The sequence below is a fragment of the Crocuta crocuta genome, unplaced genomic scaffold, assembly GCF_008692635.1.
Source record: "Crocuta crocuta isolate KB4526 unplaced genomic scaffold, BGI_CrCroc_1.0 scaffold126, whole genome shotgun sequence".
Lineage (NCBI taxonomy): Eukaryota > Metazoa > Chordata > Mammalia > Carnivora > Hyaenidae > Crocuta > Crocuta crocuta.
The window spans coordinates 1364909-1381079 of NW_027531000.1; the positions used below are offsets into that span (position 1 = coordinate 1364909).

Sequence of the window (16171 nt, forward strand, 5' to 3'; positions counted from 1 at the left end):
GGGGGGGGGGAGATGGGCATGGAGGAGGGCACTTGTGGGGATGAGCACTGGGTGTTATGTGGAAACTAATTTGACAATAAACTATTTGTAAAAAAAAAAAAGTTTCTAGATGTTGATTCTGTCTCTGTACTTATTATAGACCTTACCCATAAGTTTAAGGCATTGTACTTATTATAGACCTAAAACAGCTCATGGGCTGGTGCTTCTATACAAACTGGCACTGGTCCAATACCACACTCCAAGCATGCCGACCCTACAGCACCGTGGACCAGGTCTCTGTCACAACTACTCAGCTCAGCTAGTTAAGGAAATGAATGAGCAAAGCTGTGTTCCTATAAATCTTTAATTATACAAATAGTCATGAGGCAGAGCTTGGCTGTGAACTGTAGTATGCCTGCCCCTGTTATGGACCAGTGCCTCTGAAACTCTAATGTGCAGAGAATGCTCTGGGGATTCTGTGAAAACATGAATTCCAAACCCCGCTGATCTGAGGTAGGGCTCAGAACCTGCATTTGTAATGATTTTCAAGTCAATGTCAACATTGACAGTGCATGGTCCATATTTTGAGTAGTAAGGCAGCATACTCTTCTCTATGAACCCAGAGATGAGGATGTAGCATCAATAAGAAGAGGTGTTTTACATTGGGCCTTCTTTGAGCTTAGAAAGAACTGTATCTGTCAAGAAGGTGCAAGTCTTCTTTGGCTTTAAAGGGGTAATTACAACCAGAAGGACTTGATAAGGACACCTTAATGGAGCCAGTGACATCAAATGCTGAATGGTTTCCCATTCTCTCAACTGGCTCAGGACCTGACACAGAGTAGGTGGTCAAGGAACCGGCCGCTAAATGCCAGAATGACAAGCTGTGTCCATTAAGGGGAGGAAGCTAGGATGATGGTGAGGTTCTAATTTCAGTCCTGTTGTCTTACCTAAGACATTTTGCATTGTTTTATAAATTGGTGCAACCTACAATACGGAGTGCTTTTAAGGATGTATTTGTAGAGAAAAACAGAATCACAGAATTTAGGCTTTCAGTAAAAGTTCTTTTTACTTTTTTTTGTGTTTTTTTACTTCTCCTTCATTTACTCTTCTCATTTGATTATCAAACACCTCTCTTTCGGAATCTGGTCAGCAGAGTCTACATCTGGATTAATTATTTGGCAGTTCAGTTTAATGGACAAGAAGATCCACTCACAGGTTATAAAACACAAAAAAAACCAGAAATGTCTAAATTTGGGCATTTCCCCATCATACCTGCTACCCAAATGGCCACATTCTTGGATAACAATGACACACTGAAGACTCTGGGTCACTCATATCTCTAACTCAGGAGAATGTGCTATTTGGGATTAACGAGCATGTGAAATCTAGAAGGTCAAGGGTTAAAGCTCCAAATGGATTTCTGTTCACTACTTATGATCCTGAGGCCTCTGAGTATTAGAGCAGACACCTAAATGTTTGCTCAAAAATATTCCACTGGAGTCCTAATTGAGAAAAAGGGATGTGTCCAGAATGCTTACAGATAACAATTAATGAAAGAACTCACAGATAAGCTGGAAGAAAAAATAATTAACTTGGATTTGTGCCAGCTGCCCCTTGGGAATGTTAACTACTATGTGTGTTCAAAGTGCTCCATTTCATAAGACCTCAAAGGTGGAAGCAGAGCATCCCAGGAGAGGGTCCTGGGGCTGCAGATAAAATATCCATTGATATTCCAAAGGACCTCTAATTGCAAGACAGTGCCACCCAAATTAGAGCAAAGTTGCAGCATAAACTATTCAAGTGCACCAACCTCTTTTTTTTTAGGTTGATAATAAAGCAAGTGAGATGGTTTAGAACACTTAGGTAAAGAAGCAGTGAGTAAACACGAAGGAAAGAAGGGCACCTCCAATGGGTGCAGTTATTGGTGAGATTCCCCTCACTGGGAGCATTCATGTCATTGCCTACAAACCCAAACTCCACATGTAACAGTCAGGACATGTTTTTTTCCAAAGTAAACTTATCAGAGGTCTTCCTGGACAAACTTATAAAAAATAACAAATTTCTGGCATCCTCAATTTTATTTTTAACCTCCTACCACCACACAGTATATAAGTTATCTGTTTTATATGATGTGTATCTATTTACTCATTGATTTAACTATCTTCCCACTCTGAAATGGTAGCTCCAAGAGAACAGGACTCTATTTCACTCACTGCACTATAACTCAGTGTCCACAGGAATGCCTGGCATATATAACACCATGCACAATCATTTGGCTGATACCACTGAATGGGTTTCCGTCCAGCTTAGTCATTCTGTGGTCTGGATAACCAGTCCTGACCTCATAAAGTGGTCTTTGAGGAGCTGCCCCCAACAAGCTGGGAGGAACCCCCGCTTCCATAAAGTTGTTCTTGCTATGGATGAGTCTATTAACCTCATGGCTGACACAGTGACTTGTACTATGGATGAATTCTTGCCTTACTTACTTGCCTGGCCCTGCAATCTCCCTAGAACCAAGCTTCTACATATGGGATGCTTTGTATGAAGTCAGCGTGGCCCCTGCACTATAGCCTGGGGACTGTGGCACTGGCTGCCGGTTAACAAAATTCCCTAAATACTTCTTAAAATTGCCTCCCTTTGTTTGTATACTTTCTAGCTTCTACTAATACACTGCTTTCAGGTAAGAGTCCCTGCCACTCACAGTTCTCCCTGTATTGCTATTACCTGCTGCTGCTGAGTCTGGCTGCTGGACAGGACCTCACCCCACCCTGTGCAGAGAGGACCTTCCCTCCACTGTTTCCAGGGCCCTGAGGGGCCAGTCCAGTCTAGACGATGGTCCCTAGCAGGCTGCCCCATCCCACTAGAGTCTTGCCAGACACAGAGCACTGGCACCTACGCTGGGAAATGGTCTCCCAAGGACAGCTCATTAATTTACTACGCTTCTCTTCCTGGCTGAGAACACTGAGCCATATGATTTCCATGGAAATAGAGACAGACTGTCAATATGAATTTGCTCTGAAAAGACATGTTTGGCGAACCTACTATGGTCCCTGAACCATTAAAGTGGCTAGAAATAATGAAGTGTATTAATAATAATGGAACAGCACAAAACCAGGGACTGGGAAAAAAAGAACTCAAGGCAAAACTATGCTTTGAATTGTTTTTAAAGAATATGGAACAAATGAAAAGTTTAATGAAACAGCAGCAAGAAGGTGGAGGGGGGAAAAGAATATTTCCAGGCAAATTTACAGGATTTAAAAAGAGAAATGTATGAACAAAGGAGATGATTAAGCGGTGGGGACTGTAAGTTGTAAATACCCAATAGAAAAGAAAAGGGAGACTGGGACATATCATCACGTATTATCATTCAGGTGGCATCTGATGAGGGCTAGAGATTAAAAAGACACATAATTTACAAGTTTGCCTAGAGTGTCTTGCTCTTTACAAAGACAGAAGAAGCATAGAGAAATCAATGAACTCTTAGGAAGAATGCTGGCAAGAAAGAGCAAGGAAAAATAAAGGTGAGTTTATTCTCCTAACTTCTGGCAAGTTTTGTTTTGGACTCCATCTCATACATTAGGAGGATACCAGGAAGATCTTCAAGTATCTGAGCAGTCAGGAAGGGACATTTGGCCACGTTTGGAATTCTTATGAATTTCAGAATTTAGGCAGTTAAGAATGACTGCATCAAATATTAAAGAATGATTCATTAACCCTGTAATAATTAAAACAAAGGCAGATCAGTAGTCCACTGAGGCAGTAAATGCATAAGATGTTAAAGGGGTATCTAGCTGGGCATTAGAGAATGCTGATTTTCTTTTCTTTCTTTTTTTTAAATTGTTCTACAAGTCTGTTTTGTACCACAATGTTTTTCACACTTGTTACTACTGCATTTGTTAACTATACTGTACTCTGCTTTAGCAAACCAGATTTACAAAGTTCACACATTTTCTGAAAGAGATTTTAAATGCTGAGCTTTAAATAACCTCCTCAATAACAAGAGGACTTTAACACACTGCCCACTATTAATATGCTAGTAAAACTGATGCTCAGAGAGACACGTAAACAAACTGGAAGATGTATATCATGTAATACTGGATATATATTTTTTTAAAAGCCATTAAAAGGAAGGGTGGGTATTCTAATTATAATTGTATAAAGAAGATACGTATAGATAATGCTGGAAGGAAATTTAACAAAATTATAACAGTGGCCATGTTATGGTAATAAAGTTGGGGACAATTTTTTTTTTAATCTCATACTTTTAGAAGGAAATGTAAATTTCTAAAAGGGGAAAATTTTTTATATGTAAAGAAACTTTTCAAAAAGCATAAAGCGAAGGACTTACATGTGTAAGGAAATCACTCTTACCTGGAAAGTGGAAAAATTAAGTTGAAATTTTCTCAAGGTTTTTTCATTTAATCCTTAAATATAAAGGCAATATGTCTAAAATGTCATACCGACATATTTTGAAGGTTTTCATAGTCAGAATCCTTCCCTTTGGCAAGCATACAAAAGCAAATTAGGAAAAGAAAAGAATATTTTACTTTACATTCAGGCTACTGGTTCTTGACTGTCCTTTCTTAGAAAGATAAAATGGAGCAACTCTTTCACATAATCTCTGAAGAGCCATCCATAATTATCCAAAACATTATTCAGGCAATTCTCGTTATCCATAGTAGTCACAGTCTATAAACTTCCACTGAACACTGAGTTAGCAAATACCAAACCATGGCTCCTGAGGAAACTAAGGGCTGGTTTCCTGTAAGCCACTGGTCACACCGTTTTTGTCAAAACATCAATATATAACCTTGTTTTCTCTGTTTCTGTTTGAGGATACCTTACTTAATATATACTGTTAATTCATTCGTATTGAATTTATAACTCACACTTGAACAAAGCTTCTCTAATATATAATTTCTCTGTAAGATCCATCATACTAGACATGACTTATGAAAACCAGGCAGCACTTTGGCACTACACATGGGGCCACTTAAACAGCCAAGTACACACACCTCTTGTTGATGACAGCATTCTACATCCTTCTACATGGTGTTGTGATATAAATAGGCAGGAAGTGTGAAAACCTTAAAATCTGCATTCACAGTTACACTCATACTTCTAGGAATTCATCTTATTTTATTTGAGAGACAGAGAGAGAGAGAGAGAGAGAATATGCATAGGTGAGCAGGGGAGAGGGGCAGAGGGAAAGGGAGAGAGAATCTTAAGCAGGCTCCAAACAGGGTGTAGCATGCGGCCCCGATATGGGGCTTGATCCCAGGATCCTGGAATCATGACCTGAGCTGAAATCAAGAGTTGGACACTCAACCAACTGAACCACCCAAACACCCCTAAGGCATACATCTTATATGAATAATCTGAAGTGTACGCAAAGAGGTTATGGCAGCATTATTTTAAGTTAGAAAACACCACACCCTCAATATCAAATAACAGAGGACTGGTAAAGTAAATTTATATATTCATATAAGTGAATACTATTCAGCTCCTAAAGGTGTTGTAGAGGGCTGTACAAGGACAGGGGAAAAGGTAAGTAAAGAGTGGAAAAAAGCAGACCATATAAGAGTGTCAATCATACTGATACTAGTTTTTTCAAAAATAATACTACACTGCATATTCACTTCAAGTATATGTAAAAGTATACGTAAATGTAAGCTGACCTATTTTTGTACTTTTCTATATTTTATGTTTCTCTAATTTAATAATTAGGACAAAGGGGATGCTGCTTAATAAAACACCCTAAAAAAAGATAAAACACTATCTTGCAAGCCACTATGAGTCAGGCCAATTTCTTCGGCAAGCCCACATGAACGTGTTGTTCATTTAGGAACAAGACAATCATCCTAATTCCTAGTTCTCTGACAGTGAGTGGAAAGCGGCATAGAGGGAGGAAAAGAGAGAATTCACAGTGTCTTCAATCTCCTGAAGGCAGTGAGGCTCATCCCACCAGACTACAGCTCACCCCTGCAAAGGAGAGAACCCAGAACCCTTCCCACTTCAAAGGCTCTTTACCTTGTTCTCCTGAATTATTTTCCCAAGTTTACTCCCTACACCTAGTGATTCTCCCAACATGCATTATTTGGATTCCAAAACAATACCTCAAAAATAATAATAGTAAAACTTTCAGATGCTTGATCACTCTAGCATTATAGGATAATTCTTAAGACTCAGAGATACCTGACACTAATTCTGGCATTATCAGAAAATGCAGTATTTTCTAATTGTTGGAAGTGAACCATGTCTTTTCACAGTGCAGTAACATTAAGAGGAAAAAAAATCCCTAACTCTTCTAATAATTATATATTATTTCTAATCTAGGCGACATTATGCCTTTATTAGTGGTTCATTTCTCTTTAACAGTCTCCAAAGGCTTCTCCATACAGGATTCATAATCAATGAGTGAGCATGTTGGGACCAATGATAAAATTTACTAAAATATCCCCAAGTCTGTTAAAATTCTTCAAATTACTTACCATGAAACAAAACAAAGCACATCCAGATTTGAATTTTGAGAAGCAAAGAATTACCTTTCTTTTGATTTATTTTGTAGAGTACGTCAGCAAGCAGCATGAAACAGATTTAGAGAGTTCCATTAGAGACGCATGGAAAATGTGTAGCAATCAGACACACTGGTCTTGTGTAAGATACAGAACCGATGACCTTGCCAGGACCCAGCTCTTTCTGGGCAATGCTGGCAGATAAAATGGAACAAGAGCATGGTGGACAAGGACAGCGAGACATATCTGGACATCTGGTTCAACTGGACATGATAGAAACAAATGCAAGACAAGAGGAAAAGCACCTGGAGGAAAGAGACATGAGAGCGAGGCAGTGAGCTTTCCATTCTCCAGCTGATACACAGTGCTGCCCTGCACAGGGCTGAAACCAGGTGACAGGCTACAAATTCATAAGCACAGCATCATTTTATCCTTCTCCGACTAGGCTCTCAGGCAGCCTTTCACCATAAAGAACGGCTGCCTGGACTTAACTCTTTCCAACTTTTAAAATTTGTTTCAAAGAGGCCTGTAAGAACAGGGATGGGGGAGTTATTTCAAAAATAATGCTCATGTTGTGTCAAGTACTGGGTATTATATTTAAAAATCAATCTCTATGAGAGTTCTACTACCCCCCCCCAACATATTCCCCTGCAGATAAGGTAATTCAGCAAATACAAGTAGTCTGTAATAAAAGAGTTTTGCTTCATGCTTCTGATACAAACATGTAAATAAGTGAAGAAGAGGATACTGTGGTTTGTTTTTAAATATATTCTGAATGTATAATGATCAACACTATGTATGTGAGGCATTTAGCACATATTAACACCAACATAAATTTATTAAAAGTGAAGACATTTGCATGCTGAAAGGCAGATGATAATGAAAATATGGCACACACTTTCACTTTCCTAGCTTCAAATTCTAAAGACTTTTGAATCACATACCACAGAGTTCAAATAGCTGGACTCTTCTCAAACTTACACCAAATGATATTCTGTGGTTCTTGCAGACATGAATTTAATCCTCCCTCAATTAAGCTGTGTTTTCTTGGTTGTCTGAACTGAGAATCACTGCAAAACTACTGAATTGTTACCCATTTCATCAACTTCAAAACAACACATGCAGTAACACTGGTGTCAATGGATCTGTTTCAGATACCTTCCATCCCAAAAATGAACATTTATATCCTCTTGTAACAATAATTATAAATCTAAGCCTTAGAAATGATAATGGAATTGAACATCAAAAAAAATTCAACACACAGGCTCTGTGTTGACAGCTCAGAGCCTGGTGCCTGTTTTGGACTCTGTGTCTCCTGCTCTCTCTGCCCCTCATCCACTTGTTCTGTCTTTCTCTCTTTCTCTCTAATAAATAAATAAACATTAAAAAAATTTTATAAACAACACAAATGAGAGTTTTCATTGTGCTTTAGAAATATGCCACTGCTACATAAAATGTGGGACAATCTTACAAATAAAAGTTAAGTGAAAGATGGTAAACATACAACAGTGTACACTGTATGATCCTATTTATATTAAGCAGGAATCTACATTAAGGGAAAACAAACCTATGACATTAGAAGTTGGGAAAGCTGTGACACCTTTCGGGGGGAAGTGTGGCATGGGGCTGCATCACTGGCTTCTGAGATGGTGGCTGAGTCTGTTCGGCCTGCTATAACAAATTACCATAGACTGACTGAGGCAACAACATTTATTTTTCACAATTCTAGAGGCTGAAGTCCGAGATGAAGGCACTGGCAGTTTCAGGGTCTCATGACGGCCCCCTTCCTGGTACAGAAATGGCCATCTTCTAGATCTATCCTCCTATGGAGGAAGGGGTGAGGGAGCTTTCTGGGGTCTCCTTTATAAAGGTACTAATCCCATTCATGAGGCTCCACCCTCATGACCTCATGACCTAATTATCTCCCAAAGGCCCCAACTACTAATATCATCATATTGGGGGTTAGGATTTCAACACAAGAATTTTGGGGGGGACATAAAACATTCAGTCTCCAACACTGGTCATGTTCTATTTTATGATCTGGCTGCCTGTATGTTTACTTCATGGTAACTCATCAAACTACATCCTTATGATTTGTATACTGTTCTATATGTAGGTTAACTTCAACAAAAATTTATTAAAAATTTTAAATGACACTATCATATGAAATTATTCCTCCTCTAAATGGGAAATCTGTATGTGTAATCTCAATTAATGTAATAAGCAATTCTCTGATTATATGTTCTTACTACAAAAAAGAAATTACAGTTATGAAGCATGATGGAGGTGTTTGCTAATGCTACAGCAGTAATCATACTGCAGCATGTAGATATATCACATAAACACATCATATATCTTAAACTTATATGTTACATGTCAGTTATACCTCAATTAAAAAAATTTAAAGAAATGTAAGCTCTAAATACTTAAATAAAGCAAGCAAGCAACCTTCAGAGGTAATAAGTACTATTATAACTGCATTTCATAAAAGAAGAAACTGAGATATACAGAAGTTAAATAATGTGCTCAAGTTCCCACAACCAGTAAGTGGTAAAGATAGGACATGGGGTGGGAACCTGAGCAATCTGGTACAAAAACCCTACTAAGTATCCTTCCCTTCCTATTTGAACTGGTACTTGGTGCTTATGTAGCACATTTTTTCCTGGATTTTTAAAAAGTGTTCAGTTATGTATTTATTTTCAAGGAGAGAGAGGGAGGGATAGAGAGCATGCGCATATGCACAGGTGAGCAGGAGAGGGGCACAGAAAGAGGGAGCGAGATAACCCCAAGCAGGCTCCACACAGATGCTAGATAATGACCTGAGCGGAAATCAAGAGTCAGCTACTTAACCAAATGAGCCACCTGGGCTCCCCGTTCCTGGATTTTTAAAGAATTTTGAAAAACACTATGTTAATTATACTATACTAAAATAAAAAAAAATAATATTTAAAGAAATAAAAATTAAAAAAACAAGAGCTTTGAAAACATGACTAAGCTGGATGTAACCCAGGAAGCACAGGGACAGAGCCAGTGAGGAGCCTTCAGCAGTCAATCACACACTACTGCGTTTCAAAATCAGGCCTGCAGAGGGCAACAGACTGGCTTAACTTTGGCCAAAAGAGTTGGGGTGACAGTTGAGATTCCTGTCAACTGTCTTTTCCTTTTATTTACTGATGCAAGATGTTTTACATACTCCAGATGTTGTTTGTATTCATTTTCTACACCTTTGTAGTTCTAAGTTTAGAATTAGAAGTAAAAGCCAAAGTATGATTCAAGAAAACAAAAACTTAAGGATAACACAATCTTTAGAGGAGTTTTCCCTTAAGTCTGTTCAAATTTTTTATAAATTACCACAAACTCTTACTTCTACTTCCTATATAATTTGATCTTTACTACTTAGGATTTAAGCATCCTAGTGCTTACAATACTTGATGTTAAAAATGAGGACCGGGGCCACTTGGGTGGCTCAGTTGGCTGGGCAGCCAACTTCAGCTCAGATCATGATCTCACAGCTCAAAGGCTCATGGGTTCCAGCCCCACGTCAGGCTCTGTGCAGAGAGCTCAGAGCCTGGAGCCTGCTTTGGACTCTGTGTATCTCTCTCTCTCCACCCCTCCCCTGCTCATGCTCTCTCTCTCTCTCACTCAAAAATAAACATCTAAAAAAATGATAATCAGTTCATACCACCAGCAGAACAAACTATACTGTCCTTCTCTCATCTCAAGCTCAACTAGAAAATTAGAGAAATATAAGATATTTAATATGAATTCAGTGTTGTAAGCTATCTTGAAAAGACTCTTGCTTTAGACAGTTTTGGCAAAGGAGCTCTGTTTCATATATATTACAAACAAATAAAGAACACATTAGTTATAAAGGCAATGGTGTTGAGTCCCAATGAATATCAGCATTAGGGCTAATAGTCAAGCAAAATAAACTTAACTTTCAGCTCTATGGCTGACATTATGTGTAGAAATATATGCCAACCTATAATATTGTTTTTGAATGATAACATCTATTACTTGATCAAAAGAATTAGCTTACACATAGGACAAACAAGTAGTTGTTACTATCAGTTGATTCAAGTTTAACAATAACAGACCTTTTTCAATTTTGAGTCTCAGTATATTCAACTGACTAATCCTTACATCTAACAAGAAAATCAATACCTTTGTAATAATTAGCTTTGGGTTTTTGGGATTCTTTCCTTCTGGGCAGATGAATGGGGTTCTACTTGAAATAATTACAGCCAGAACTGTAACCAGGTTCCTTGCAAAATCAAATCAATTCATCTGTACTATTTTTTAGCCTCTGTTCTCTAAAATCTGGGAAACAATGCCAGGATTGAAAATATCCATTACACTTCTGTGCTTTTTAACTGTCTTTGAAATTTCAAGATTTGGAAAATTTACAGTGAGATGGGCTGTGCATTCATTTTCCTGATATAGCATGAGAAAAATAAAATAACTCCCACATATCTTTCTCTACCCAAGATGACAGGCAATCTCAAAAAAGTTTAAATACTCCAAGCATTTGAAAATATTACATAGGGCAAACTCAAAAAATTTTTAAGAAACTGTTTTAAAAAATGGATCTGCAAGTGATTTTTCCTTCCCCTCTTGCACTGTCATAAAATTAAAATTCCAGATCAGCTACTAAGAAAAGATATTCCAAAGAAAATGCAATGATTGTCCTGGTAGATTTACTCCCTCAATAGCTCTCTATTATTCTTAGCACTGAATTTCAGTAGACACTAAAAGTTCTATTTTATTACAGTTGCCCCGTTCTCTGAATACACTGTGGTTCAAGCAGTTTAAAAAGCTGTGTATGAGTTATATCCATGACATTTACAGATTTCAACTGATAAGAAAATCTCTGGAAGGAAAATGATGCTTCCCTTAGACAATAAGAAGAAGGGATAAATAAATTAATAACTAGGAAGCCATTGACAATATTCCTACTTAACCAATGAAAACAAGGTACTTATATAAACAGAAAAATCAACTGCAAACACATTCTTCATGGCTGGGTGATTTTGGATTTTGATGACTTTACTATTCCTGGACAGCACTGGAAAACTGAAAATAAGTAGCCAATAATACCTTACCATTTATTTCATGAATCAGAAGGGTAAGACTTAGCAAAAACATAAGGTTAGCAACTATCTGAGTCATAATGAAAATAGAAGACAAAATTTTATATGTGTGAACCAAAAAGCATTATTGGTACACTTACTGAGAAGTTTCCATATTAAGTTCATACCACATTTCTTAAAAAACAATATGGGGGCACCGGGGTGGCTCAGTTGGTTGAGCATCTGACTCTTGATTTCGCCTCTGGTCCCAATCTCATGGTTTGTATGTTTGAGCCCCGCACTGGGCTTTGTGCACTGACCAGGAAGAGCCTGCTTAGGATTCTCCCTCTCTTTCCTTCTCTCTCTGCCTCTCCCCTGCTCTCTCTCTCTCTCTCAAAATTAATAAATAAACATTAAAACAAAAGAACCAATAGAATGTATCAGATACTCTAACAGTATCAAGATAAATGATTCTCAAAGTTTAAAGTCAGAATTGTTAAGAGAATTAAATGGTATGTATCAGACGTTCAAAACATGTTAGTCTTTTCCATGTAAAAAATGTCCACCTAAACCTTGTTGTCATAGACTACTGAGTACCTACAGTTGAAAGAAAGCCTATTGGTATTTAACTTGAAATATGTTTACTGAATACCTACTATGCACTAGCACAGGTGTGATAGCTATACTCTAGTTAAGAAAAGAGGTTCATGAAGCAACATTATATGCTACCTAGCACGCATGTTGTAAACTATGTAACTGTCAGCGATGAAAATTAAAATGCATACAGAAGAATGTAGTCATTATTTTCTAGTGATATACACTTTTATAATCCTATAATTTTCTTCTGTCTCTGATCATATGATAATACTTGCAGCATCTTTATGGAAGGAATCTGAGAATGAGTCCTTTAAGTCATGTTAAGAACAGGACTAATTGCTTCAGTATAAACTACTCAACGTTTCACACCAACCAGTGTTTCACTATCCTGTGCACTACCCCTTTTTTATTTCCTCCTATCTCCCAGCACTTTGGAAGCACAGAATCTGAAATTAGATCCTGGGACCACTTACTAGCCTTTCACCTGAAATGAGTTGAATCATGGTGTACTACAATCAGATATAAGGCAGGATTTGCATCTGGGACTGCAAAGTAAATGTTTGGCTTATTATCCTTCAGCAGTAAGAAGAGCAGTTCTTGTTGGTGAAAAATCAGAACATTACATGATCTTGCTATAAAGACAGGTTACCTTAGGATCAGCTGTGAGCAGTTTGAAGGCTTGATATACTTGAGCTTCCTTTACACCACCACCAAGATCCAAAAAGTTGGCTGGCTTCCCACCATTCAAGAAGATGATGTCGCAAGTAGCCATGGCAAGTCCAGCACCATTCACTGTGAAATGAAGAGGGCTCACATGACAGGATAAATTTAGCAACATGAAAGGGTGCATGAACAGTGTCCCTCTCTCACGCTGCCATAGAGAGAGACCTGTCACTCCCAGGCCAATCTGTCCTGCCTAGAATACTGCTCAATCACATAAATTCATAGACTTTTAGGATAAAGAGTCAGGAAGTGTACAAACGAAAAAGAAAAAAAAAAAAAAAGACCTGTAGATATGAAGATGGATTAATAAGTTAAGCCAATCTGGGAAACAGATAAAAGGGAAGAGTTTGCATAATTAATTAATTTGAGCTAGTAGTAGAAGAAAGGACTGTTTGGTTCTGGAAAAATAAAGAACTCAAATGAACCGGGAAAGAGGGAAGAAAGGCTACAAGAAGTTGCTTGGCTCTATGAATTGCATTCTCTTTAATATCCTTTAAGAGATCTGAGTAAAAAAATGCAATTTGTTTATTTTTTTTGCTGCTGAGAATATGGTCCTTTGAATGTGGCATCCCTCTGGGGTTGAACCACAGGGGTCCCAACTTCAATAGGACTCCATGCTTTTTACACTCAGTGCAACCATGCATGTTTATAGGTTATGTGGATAAACTCACAAAACAAATGAACAAATGACAGCATCAAAATAATATTCCCATCCCTCAGTTCCTTCCCTTAAATTAATATGAGAAATGTTCACTAGCAACCTGATCATTAAAACTAGAACTAAAATGTGTTAACATCTTAGGAGGTTTCTTAAAGAAAACGAGAGTTTTAACACAGCAATTCTTATTTTCCAGAACTGAGTTTTATAACCAATTGTACTTATTTGCTTCTTAATCTTTAATTATATGAGATTACTTTCCTCATTTTAGAAAGGTGGGGGGGGAAAGAAAACCTCCAGAACACAGCAGAAACTCGCACGGTAAAATTATACTTCACTTTTTCTGACCCTTGAATTCCCTAGACAAGCCTCTGAACTGTGACTAATTTAATTAAGTCTGGGGCAACTACAATAAAAATGGTTTACATAGTATCTTAAAACAATTTGAAATGTGTTAATCGTAGCTTTTTGAGGCTGCTAACTTGGTCAGATTGTGCATACTCCCACAGAGGCTACAAAGAATCTGTATTTAATTTGTTCTAAATACACCATTATATCATTCTCCTTTCTAAATGCCTACAAATATTGAGAGCGCATTAGCTTATCAAGATCAGAACAATGCGCGTGATCTGGTACATTACAGTTATTACTCCAATACAAAGCAAGTGCTTTTGGTACCACTTGTAATTAGATGTCATTTTCTATTGTATTGCACAGCAGACTACTGGATGAGGTCTGTTCAGTTCTGAATATAACAACACTGTTGGTTTAATGAGCTACAAATCTTTTTTATTTTAATTCCATTAAGATTAAGACCTCAGTTTCCAGTGCAATGAATTGATTCCACCAGAAACACAGATGCGTATAAATCTCAGTTCTATAAGCTGTGGACAATAACAGAAATTGTATTGCCTCTATAGACCCATTCTTATCTCAGCTGAATAAGCCATTTTCACAAATGTAGATGAGTATGATAAAATCAATTGTTTTATTAATAAACTGGATAATGGATTAAACATTTTATCATTTGGTGATCATAAAAGCTGAAACTGGAGTATAATGACTCAAGTGTATGTTCTCTTCCATTTCCTCTGAGAAATTTTATTTTAAACCCAAATTTCAAGAATAGTACCTAGCATATTAACACTGGCTGGAGTAGTAAAGATTCCCATTTTTATGATGCAAAATTTAACTGAGATGCTTTAACAGAGCATTTCTCAACTGCGGTGATTTTGTTGACCAGAAGATATCTGGCAGTGTTGGGAGACATTTTTGGCTGTCACAACATTTTTGCTTGTCAGTGGCACCAAAAGTCCAGGGGACAATGCTAAATATTTGATAATGTACAGCCCCATTCCCCCCTTCCCAGAATGTCAAAATGTGCCAGATTTGAGAAACCCTATTTTGAAACAGGACTACTGAGCAAAATGCACTTTGGAAATAAACTCCAAATTGTTTCCTAAGACTTTGGGGCTACAAAAAAAAAGCACCTCTTACTTTTGGCCATTAGGAAATAACAGCTCAGAAAGGTTCAGAAATCAGGAACTCCTAAATTCTGCAAAAATCTACAAATCATTCTTTTGATAGAACTACTTTCTTACCAAAGCAGGCAATGTTCCCATCCAGTCCTATATATTTTAGATCATATTTGGCAGCTTCGTTTTCAATGGGCTCGTTCTCTGATTTGTCATCCATAGCAAATATGTCCTTTTGTCGAAATTCTGCATTGTCATCAAAATTTATCTTTGCATCAAAGCAGACAACTAAAGGGAACAAGGCACACACACGAATATCCCGTAAGAATCCATAAATTAGCTCCCCAAGCTAGCAAGCACAGGAGAAACAAAAATAAAACACTGTCATTTTTTTCTCATGATACAGGTAGGAGAAGTGGTTATGGCTTTCTTAATCTTAAACTTTAGGACTACAAAGAGGATTACAGCACAGACCCTGTTCTCAAGGGATTTACATTCTAAAAAAGAACACAGTAATTTATACCTGTTGTTCTCGGTTTAATAAAATAGTAATATAAACTGTGGTTACCCAGTACAAGTTATAGACTGCCACAGATACATACAGATTTCATTTGCCATTTTTATTACATTCGTTTTTAGTATTTAACCACTAATCATCACCTTTACCTTCTTTGCAAAAGAAACTAGATTATTACGCTTAATCCCACTGTCCTCCTTCATCCTTCTGATGCTGCAAAGTGAAATTTTTATTTAATCCGTATCCTCACTAATATTTCTGAAAGATTTCCTGGAAAGAACACTCAGTGAGAATCAACAGGGTTTTTTTTTGTTGTTTTTTGTTAATGTTTATTTATTTAGAAAGAGAAACAGCACATGCACACACATGAACAGGGGAGGGGTAGACAAAGAGGGAGACAGAATCCCAAGCAGGCTCCTTGCTGTCTGTGTGGAGCCTGATGCCTGCCGGCTCAATCTCATGCACTGGGAGATCATGACCTGAGCCCACATCAAGAGTCAGACACCTGGATGCCTGGATGGCTCAGTGGGTTAAGCAGCTGACTTCCACTCAGGCCATGATCTCATGGTTTATGAATTTGAGCCCTGCACTGGGCTCTGTGCTGACAGCTCAGAGCCTGGAGCCTGCTTCAGATTCTG

The 16171-nt window shown here is 37.7% G+C and overlaps 1 protein-coding gene across 2 annotated transcripts in view; it reads right to left on the minus strand.

Annotated features, from left to right (window-relative positions):
- SUCLG2 (succinate-CoA ligase GDP-forming subunit beta) overlaps nucleotides 1-16171 on the minus strand; it is a 260803-nt gene that overhangs the window by 89718 nt on the left and 154914 nt on the right. For both annotated transcript variants that reach the window (XM_077770601.1, XM_077770600.1), the window contains exons 8-9: nucleotides 15143-15304; nucleotides 12810-12952 (exon numbers count right to left, since the gene is read on the minus strand). In XM_077770601.1, the coding sequence (XP_077626727.1) occupies nucleotides 12810-12952; nucleotides 15143-15304 (305 nt within the window). The remainder of the gene's footprint in view (nucleotides 1-12809; nucleotides 12953-15142; nucleotides 15305-16171) is intronic.